This window comes from Schistocerca cancellata, chromosome 10 (genome assembly GCF_023864275.1).
Source record: "Schistocerca cancellata isolate TAMUIC-IGC-003103 chromosome 10, iqSchCanc2.1, whole genome shotgun sequence".
NCBI classification, from domain to species: domain Eukaryota; kingdom Metazoa; phylum Arthropoda; class Insecta; order Orthoptera; family Acrididae; genus Schistocerca; species Schistocerca cancellata.
The window spans coordinates 116,755,448-116,765,965 of record NC_064635.1 but is presented as its reverse complement, the minus strand read 5'-3'; the positions used below and the strand labels follow the sequence as shown (position 1 = coordinate 116,765,965).

General features: G+C 37.1%; 1 protein-coding gene across 1 annotated transcript in view; it reads right to left on the bottom strand.

The window, feature by feature from the left end:
• Nucleotides 1-1,868: 1,868 nt before the first annotated feature.
• LOC126106653 (centrosomal protein of 164 kDa) overlaps nucleotides 1,869-10,518 on the bottom strand; it is a 675,221-nt gene continuing 666,571 nt past the window's right edge. Inside the window, exon 23 of the mRNA XM_049913016.1 lies at nucleotides 1,869-4,993. Within this exon, the coding sequence (XP_049768973.1) occupies nucleotides 4,713-4,993 (281 nt within the window). The 3' untranslated portion in view covers nucleotides 1,869-4,712. The remainder of the gene's footprint in view (nucleotides 4,994-10,518) is intronic.

The window sequence follows — 10,518 nt, the reverse complement described above, 5'->3', positions numbered from 1 at the left end:
TTCTATTTAATTGCCTCCAAGACTGTACATCCTAATTCCCTATTCCTAATGGGCTCCAACCAGGATGTGTCCTCGCACCAACTCGGTTCGCCTTACTTTGAGACATTGTCTGTAAACAATGCAGGTGCAAGACCTAAATACAGATTTGACAGAAGACTATTTAATCAGTTCAGACTCTATTTCTAAGAGGTTCACAAATCTGACCCTGGTAACTGAATTGCATATGGCAATGCTTCTCCAGCCCATAAACAAAAACCCACAGAGCTGCAGCTGTTTGTAAATTGTTTCTGTAGCACACACAAATGGTTTGGCCTGATTGTCAGTGTGCCAAAAACAATGGTAGTCACACAACTATCTCCTGGAAATGCATCTCTGCATTTCTATCTCTATTTTCAGTACATGTTTGGAACAATTAGAGAACTTCCTCTATCTAGGAAGATTATTATCAATTACTTGCTCATCAGAAAAAGGACATGGAGAACAGAATATGTGCTGCCCATGCTGATTTTGGATGTTGCACGTATCAGGTGTTCCTGAATAAAGAAATGATGCTCTCAAGGTGTATTGAGCAGTTGTTTCCACTCTACTCTGTGGTTGTGAAACTGGGAAACTATATTGCTGTTATCTTAAGAAACTACAATGATTCAACCGACAGAAGCTTAGGCACATTATGAACATCAAATTGGATGACTTCATATCAAACAATACTGTTCCTGACAAGGCAGAGATGTAGAGTACTGAAGCCATGGTGATTGGTCACCAATTCTAATGGATTGTCCACCTCCAGCAGATGAGAAATAGCAGACTTCAACAAATTTTGTGTAGGGAAGTGAGCCCTGATAGAAGACCCTGTGGTGCTCCTCTGAAGCACTGTAAGGATCAATTTGAGAACATAAAACCGCATAAACATTGACCCTGGTAATTGGTATGTCACAGCAGGAGATCATAACTGCTGTCATGCAACTACTTTAGCTGCTGTTTTACATTTTGAAGAGATATATGAGAAACTGGAAAATGAAAAACATCAGAAATACAAACTTTGTCAGCTCCAGCTGCACCCTTTGCCATCTATTATGTGTAATCTATGTGGCTGCATGTTTCATACCCAGATTAGTCTACTAAGCTTTCTAGGGCATCTTTGCACCTGAACTGTGACACAGTAAAGGAAATACAGGAGATAAATGAAAACTCAGATACAAATATCAGTCAACAACAATGTTCTACTTATTTTTAAGCTCTCCTTTATGTCCAACAAAAATCTTTTCACAATTTGGCTTGTTGCATCTTGGTTAACTGTAGCCATTCTGGATAAGTTTAAAGTCCAAGGCTGTTCTAAAGTGTGTATTTATATCTTACAGCCTACGCTAATACCTAATACAATCATTTTACTCAGAATTTGTGTGTGGGGTTTAAAGAAACTACAGTTCTTATTCTTATTGCTTATTTTTTTATGTGGAGACAGCCTGTAATCAGTGGCAACAGAAAATGAATTAATGTAATGTTAGGCAAGTGTTGTGATGCTTATGTAAACGGGAATTATTTTCCTTGTCCTTGTCCAGCTTGAGCATGTAATACACCTGTTACGATGTCGGTGCGACGTTAAAATCTAACCATTCTTGTGTGTGATTCTGAAAAGTAGTATTGTTTGTGAGTGTGAGAACCTGTCTCAGCTTCTGCTTGGAAAGTAGAATTTCATTTGGCTATATATAAAAAATTATAATAAGATTATTCAAATTTGGAATTGAGGTTGTATTTGATTATCTCTTGCAGAAATAACAGTTGCAACATCACAAGTTTTATTCTTTATTTTCAATCATATAGCATTATAACTACACGAATTAAATGCAGAATAATTCAAAATCAACTGGTAATTATATGTTAACAACACATTCTTTGGCAACTAACAAAAACCAAACTCCCATACAGTTAAACATTTCAACAACTGTATACACAGAGATAAACTGTTAGAATGAATGAATATATTAACATTGTTCAAAAAATTAATACACTTCATGAGCAGTTTGCTAGCTTTTGCAGATTGTGCAACTTAAATAGTAATTGTTTATGAATGATACAAAAGTCTGCAATTCATACTCTTAGGCTTGAGAAACTTAGGAAAAATAGGGAATCTGAATGGCAAACAATGCCAGCCATATTGCAAATGCAGAAATCACAGTTGCTTTGATTATTCAGCAATACATGCTGACTTTAGAGAATATATTTTTTTGTTTATTTAAATCATTTTATCCTTGAGATCATAAACTTTATATTTTATGGCACACCATTAGACCAGATTCTTTTACCAACTTGTACTTCTTGTCACAGCTCATATCCACTTACATAATCAGTCATCTGCATACACTGAAATGTGTATACATTTAATTTACTAAATCTATAGTAAAATATATATCGGACGACTGCATATATTGACTTACCTTTCCTACTTTTTTAAAAAAGGAAGAATGCACAGTAATTCACTGAACAGAGAGAAAAAATAGTTTTAAGTGGTTATTTTTTCCATCTGATTCTAAGCTGCAGCACTTTTGTTTGTCTTCTACAAAAGACAGCATTAGTTTTACATGCATTTCTCTACCAAGTAGCTTTGTTCGATGTTAGTCTTTTGATGTGAGATTGTGATTTATAGAGATATAGGAAGCACTGGTGTACAGCAAGTTTTTATAGTCTTATTTGTAAGTAAACTGACATATTTCAATTAATATTGGAGAACTAAGGAAATTGCACATGCAGATGGGAACTTTTAAACATTACTATACCTGCAGCTTATTTTCTTTTTGCAGGGGTAAGGATTTGGGAATATTATTTATTTTTTCGCTCTATCAGTGCTTTACGCACACATTAAAATAACATTTTTTTTCTTTGCATTTTTTGAGATATAAAAAGTTTGGACGGGAAATAACGCCAGACACTAGAATCAAGCAAAAATCTTTCTTGTTGCTTGAGGAAGATTACTTGAGGAACTATTTGATGATAAACATTAAGCTATAGTAACAGTAGTTTTCCATGCAAGAATAGGTAAATTAATCTAATGCTTTGGGAAAACACACATGTAACTTTTAGTATTGCTGAAATAAAATTAGTGGTACCACAAGAGAACTGTAATGCTACATTATTAAATATTAAAACCACATTCAGTTCAAATATAAACATAAATGTAGTCATGTATGTCACGCAATGACATTTAAATGAGTAACATTCATGTACATTCAACACTTACCCTGTAACATCATTGCAGACTGTATTAGAAAGCAAAGGTCAACATCATTACCAAAATTTTTCCTTCTTTATGACAAAGTTTTCTGTTTTATTACATGTAAGGAGATTAAAATGGTACAGGCAGTCTTTTCAGATGTTCTCAGTTCACAAAAAATGTGCTGTTTATATTTTTCAAAAATGTGATACATTTTCCAGGCTTGTTATGTTTTCTTTCCTTATAACTTCCTGCTATGATGCTCCTATTGAAAGCTAGCAAGTTGTAAAAAATAACTTGTCATTCAGTAGAAACCGAAGTTGAGCAGACCTTTGCACAGCATTCCTGAAACCCCCATTCCCCAAAGAGCTTTAGGAAAACAATTTCGGATTAGCTGCTACAAAGCTGGTGCTTCAAACAGCTTATTATATTTAGGAACCATCAAAACATTTCAGTTATGTTCAGAGAGAGAATACGTGAAGCTTAAGAATGAAGGATTTCTAGCTTCATAGAATTTAAGAGATTATACACTGCTTAGCTGGAAAGAGCATAACTCAGGTCAAACTACCTGATGTTAAGAGTTTTTGTAATGGGAGCCATATTTTGAATAATTAAATCTCCATTCTGTAAGTTTACTAAATATTGCCTTTCTCATCTTGTTGCACTTTTTCAGTAACAGTTTGTGGACTGAATGACATTGATATTAACACCAAATATATTCTGACACAAGAACTGAACAGAACCCTGTAAAATGTTTCATATGGAAACGACCCATTGTTTTGGTATTTCCTTCATTAACAGAAACACCTTTCTGTGAAAGGTTTCACTTCATTTTGGTCACTTGTAGAAGTCCAGGACATCAGTGTTTTTTGATACTCTTGCATCTGCAAAGTTTGAATAAATGAGAATACTGTGTTTTCATTGGAATAGGGAATGTATCTCACAAGAAGCAGGTTACAAATGTTACATATCATTTGTTAACTTGATGATCTTATAAAACTCTTCAACTTTTTGACACTGTTCAACAACTGATACACATTTAATTTTGTGTGACACAAACATAATATTTGCTAATAATGCCTTGCATTCAATATTGTTTGTGCTACATTCAGAAAAAAAACTATCAAAAACTCTCAATATACCACTGATAGTACATGAGTGTTTGTCTAGATGAGTAGGGTGAAAACAGTAGGCAGTAATACTATACTCCCAAGTGTGACAATTTTTTGCAGAGAGAATATCATTTTTGTAAAAGTTACAACGAAACACGAGCTCTCGAGCAAATTGACGGGGAAGGGGTGGTGGGTGGAACAGTTGTCTACTGATCCTAAGCATACAACTAAATTGGTTTGAATATGGGTGCAGTAAGAGTTACTTCCTGTCTCTGAACATAAGATGATTTTAAATTGAAAATATTGCAGTATGCGGAGAGCAGTAAACTGTACAGTTGTGCTTAAGAATGTGTTGCCACTTGACAGGGAATGAGGTAGCTGAGCTGAGTAGCTCAGATAGCAGCAGTCGTGACACGGGCCTGGCCAGGTCCCGGAGACACGCCCCGTGCCGCATTTCCGTCGAGTCGAGCCTGCCGCAACCAGTCCCTCAGGCTGCGCGTCCGCTCCACGAGCGAACGGTCGAGGCCCGACTGAGTGGGGGTGGTGTCGGGTACTCCTCCGTAACGCCGAAGCTGAGCCGGTGGCGGTGGGTGGTGGTACGCGGGAACTGCCACTGGCACTGTAACGGGTGGCACCCACGTGTACGCCAAGGGTGGTGGAGGCGGCAGGCTGTCTGCACATACAAATTGACCTGGGTATAAAATCTGAGTGGACTGTGCCAGCAACTGTCAATAGCTTAAACACTAATGCTGTATACCTTAACTCAAATAGCGAGGGCCAATAAATGAACTGTTGCACAGTCATCTTGGCAGTCCGTGTATCCAATTTGCTGATTGAATAAGAAAGAAAACTGAGGATCTGTTAGATGGGAATCAGTTTGGCTTTAGAAAAGAAGAGTCAGTTTTGATATTACACTTGATAACAGAGGAGAGATTTAAGAAAAATCAAAACACTTTTTATAGGATTTGCCAGCCTAGAGAAAACATCAGATAAAATAAAGTGGTTGTGAGATGTTTGAAATCCTCATAACATTATGTATACACCATATAGAGAGACAAATAGTATACAATATGCACAAGACCTAAGATGCATAAATAAAAATAGAAGACAGAGTGGAGTGGATGTAAGACAAGGGTGCACTCTTTCTCCTCTACTGTTGATCAAAAAAGTGATTAAGGAAAGAAAAGGAACGTTCAACAGTGGGATTAAAATTCAAGGTGAAAGGATATACTAATGCACGGGATTTGCTGATTGGACCTTAATACAGTCATCAGCATGAGAAGACATTTATTTAACATTTACAGAAAAACCGCAACTACAAATATGGTAATCACTGCAAGCTCCCAACATCCACACAGTCAAATTTGCAGCTTTCCATTTGATAATGTAGCACGATGTATCAGTTCCATTATCTGTATCTACCTTTCAGACAGAACAACAGACTATCAAACTTTTTGCTTCCAGAAATGTCAATAGCTCTGCCCTGATTCATAATAAAACATATAAAAAAAGAAAATACCTAAGTTACACCACTTCTGTATACTATCCAACAGTAACCATTCCATAGTAAAAATTGGTGTACCATTTCATATGTTGGCAACTCTGCTAAGAGTAGTCTCACAACTGGACTTGCATATAATGTTGTTGTTGTCCAGAGACTGGTTTGATGCATGCTACTCTATCCTGTGCAAGCTTCTTCATCTCCCAGTACCTACTGCAACCTACATCATTCTGAATCCGCTTATTGTATTCATCTCTTGGTCTCCCTGCATGGTTTTTACCCTCCCCGCTGCCCTCCAATACTAAATTGGTGATCCCTTGATGCCTCAGAACATGTCCTACCAACCGATCCCTTCTTCTAGTCAAGTTATGCCACAAATTTCTCTTCTCCCCATTTCTATTCAATACCTCCTCATTAGTTGTGTGATCTACCTGTCTAATCTTAAGCATTCTTCTGTAGCACCACATTTTGAAAGCTTCTGTTCTCTTTGTGTCTAAACTATTTATCGTCCATATTTCTCTTCCATACATGGCTACACTCCATACAAATATTTTCAGAAACGACTTCCTCACACTTATATCTATACTCGATGTTAACAAATTTCTCTTATTCAGAAATGCTTTTCTTGCCATTGCCAGTCTACATTTTATATTCTCTCCACTTTGACCATCATCAGTTATTTTGCTCCCCAAATAGCAAAACTCATCTACTACTTTAAGTATCTCATTTCCTAATCTAATTCCCTCAGCATCACCTGACTTAATTCGACTACATTCCATTATCCTCATTTTGCTTTTGTTGATGTTCATCTTATATCCTCCTTTCAAGACACTGTCCATTCCATTCAACTGCTCTTCCAGATCCTTTGCTGTCTCTAATAGAATTAAAATGTCATCGGTGAACCTCAGAGTTTTTATTTCTTCTCCATGGATTTTAATTCCTACTCTGAATTTTTCTTTTGTGTCCTTTACTGCTTGCTCAATATACTGATTGAATAACATTGGGGATAGGCTACAACCCTGTCTCACTCCCTTCCCAACCACTGCTTCCCTTTCTTGTCCCACAACTCTTATAACTGCCATCTGGCTTCCGTACAAATTGTGAATAGTCTCTCGCTCCCTGTATTTTATCCCTGCCGCCTTCAGAATTTGAAAGAGAGTATTCCAGTCAACAATGTCAAAAGCTTACTCTAATTCTACAAATGCTAGAAACATAGGTTTGCCTTTCCTTCATCTATCTTCAAAGATAAGTTGTAGGGTCAGTATTGCTCCACGTGTTCCAACATTTCTACAGAATCCAAACTGATCTTCCCTGAGGTTGGCTTCTACCAGTTTTCCATTTGTCTGTAAAGAATTTGCCTTATTATTTTGCAGCCCTAACTTATTAAACTGATAGTTCAGTAATTTCCACATCTGTCAACACCTGCTTTCTTTGGGATTGTAATTATTATATTCTTCTTGAAGTCTGAGGGTATTTTGCCTGTCTCATACACCTTGCTCACCAGGTTTTGTCAGGAATGGCTCTCACAATGCTGCCAGTGGTTCTAATGGAATGTTGTCTACTCCCAGGGCCTTGTTTCAACTTAGATCTTTCAGTACTCTGTCAAACTCTTCACGCAGTACCATATCTCCCATTTCATCTTCATCCAGATGCTCTTCCATTTCCATAATATTGTCCTCAAGTACATCACCCTTGTATAGACCCTCCATATCCTCCTTCCACCTTTCTTCTTTCCCTTCTTTGCTTAGAACTGGGTTTCCATCTGAGCTCTTGATATTCATACAAGTGGTTCTCTTTTCTCCAAAGGTCTCTTTAATTTTCCTGTAGGCAGTATCTATCTTGCCCCTAGTGAGATATGCCTCTACATCCTTACATTTGTCCTCTAGCCATCCCTGCTTAGCCATTTTGCACTTCCTGTTGATCTCATTTTTGAGACATTTGTATTCCTTTTTGCCAGCTTCATTTACTGCATTTTTATATTTTCTCCTTAAATTCAATATATCTTCTGTTACCCAAAGATTTCTACTAGCCCTCGTCTTTTTACCTTCTTGATCCTCTGCTGCCTTCATTATTTCATCCCTCAAAGCTACCCATTCCTCTTCTACTGTATTTATTTCCCCCATTCCTGTCAATCATTCCATAATGCTCTCCGTGAAACTCTCTACAACCTCTGGTTCTGTCAATTTATCCAGGTCTCATCTCCTTAAATTCCCACCTTTTTGCCGTTTCTTCAGTTTTAATCTACAGTTCATAACCAATAGATTGTGGTCAGAGTCCACATCTGCCACTGGAAATGTCTTACAATTTAAAACCTGGTTCCTAAATCTCTGTCTCACCATTATATAATCTATCTGAAACCTTCAAGTATCTCCAGGCCTCTTCCATGTATACAACCTTCTTTCATGATTCTTGAACCAAGTGTTAGCTATGATTAAGTTATGCTCTGTGCAAAATCCTACCAGGTGGCTTCCTCTTTCATTTCTTACCCCCATTCTATATTCACCTACTATGTTTTCTTTTCTTCCTTTTCCTACTATCGAATTCCAGTCACCCATGACTATTAAATTTTCGTCTCCCTTCACTATCTGAATAATTTCTTTTATCTCATCTTACATTTCATCAATCTCTTTGTCACCTGCGGAGCTAGTTGGCATATAAACTTGTACTACTGTGGTAGGTGTGGGCTTCGTGTCTATCTTGGCCACAATAATGCGTTCACTATGGTGTTTATAGTAGCTTACCCACACTCCTATTTTTTATTCATTATTAAGCCTACTCCTGCATTACCCCTATTTGATTTTGTATTTATAGCCCTGTGTTCACCTGACCAGATGTCTTGTTCTTCCTGCCACTGAACCTCACTAATTCCCACTATATCTAACTTTAACCTACCCATTTCCCTTTTCAAATTTTCTAACCTACCTGCCCAATTAAGGGATTTGACACTCCATGCTCCAATACATAGAACACCAGTTTTCTTTCTCCTGATTATGACATCCTCCTGAGTAATCTTCACCCAGAGATCCGAATGGGGGACTATTTTACCTTGGGAATATTTTACCCAAGAGGATGCCATCATCATTTAACCATACAGTAAAGCTGCATGTCCTTGGGAAAAATTACAGCTGTAGTTTCCCCTTGTTTTCAGCTGTTTGCAGTTCTAGCACAGTAAGGCTGTTTTGGTTAGTGTTACAAGGCCAGATCAGTCAATCGTCCAGACTGTTGCCCCTGCAACTACTGAAAAGGCTGCTGCCCCTCTTCAGCAACAATATGTTTGTCTGGCCTCTTGGCAGAAACCCCTCCATGGTGGTTGCACCTATGATATGGCTATCTGTATCACTGAGGGACGCAAGCCTCCCCACCAACGGCAAGGTCCGGGGTCATAGGGGAAGGCTGCATATAATACTGATAACATATCAAAATTTGTATGCAATATTAAAGGCAAATTGCAAACTTTGGCACAGAGTGGTGTGTATAAAATAACATGCAAGCACTGTGGTAAAGTATATGTTGGTCAGTCAGGCAGAGCTGTGGTAATTAGATTATCTGAACATGTGAGAAGCTGGAGATTAAGATTCAGCTTTATTGAACATATGTTAACAGAAAATCACTTTACGATGTAGAGTGTGAGGTCTTACAACCTGGTAAGAAAAGCAGAATGATGACCCTATTGGAAATACAGGAAATTAATAAACATACAACACAGAATGGTAACATAGTACCAAATGGAAATCTCAATTTAATTTTTCCAATTTGTTGAATTAATTTTTAGTTACACAAATATTTGACTAAAATTGTAACTTCTGCTTCAGTTTTCATTTGTTATTGGAACATAGCTCCGCATAAAAAACTTTATTTATTTATTGATGTTTTTGTTAAATGTAACTGTTTCTGTGTGACATTTAAATGTAATGCTTCCTTTGTAAATGATTAACATGTCATCATTTATATGCCTTTCATATCTTCCATATAAATAATATGTGTGTAAATCGTATGTCATTTTATCTGTGTTTGTGGTAGTCATTTGCCACGTGTAAATCGTATGTCGTTTTATCTGTGTTTGTGATAGTCATTTGCCACCTAATGGCAGCCTACGAAGCTGAAAGATGGTTCGTGACCAAATATAATTTTGCAGAAAATTAGGAAAGTCTTTCCTATTTAATATTGTTTGCTATCCTCAGAAAAAGTGAGGAAGATTTACAGGACTCTTCAAAATGAGACTAATAATTTACCGGTCCCAGAATATAGATTGAGAATGTATCAAACAAAGACAAAAATTTTAAGGAGTAAAAGAGGTTAGTGACATACTTAGCACAAAATCTGGGAAGGGTACCATGTACTGAACAACTAGTATCTTGCGCCGGAAGTATCCACATTCAGACAAATCATCTGCCATGGCGCTAATAGATAATGTACACAAAGCTTCCATGTGAATCAGTCTGTTAATGAAAACCGTATCAAAATCATTACAGCTGTTCCTGAGATTAACCTTCACGCACAGACAGTAAAATGTTGAAGTGACTTTAATTTATAATGCTTAAAGAAGTGAAAAAATTCTGCTACCTTGATGCAAGAATATGAGAAACAGACTAGCACACACAAAGAGAGCATTCCTCACCAAAAGAAGTCTAGTAGTACCAAAACCAGACATCAATTCAATAAATAAATGTACAAGAATGTACATCTGCAGCATATCA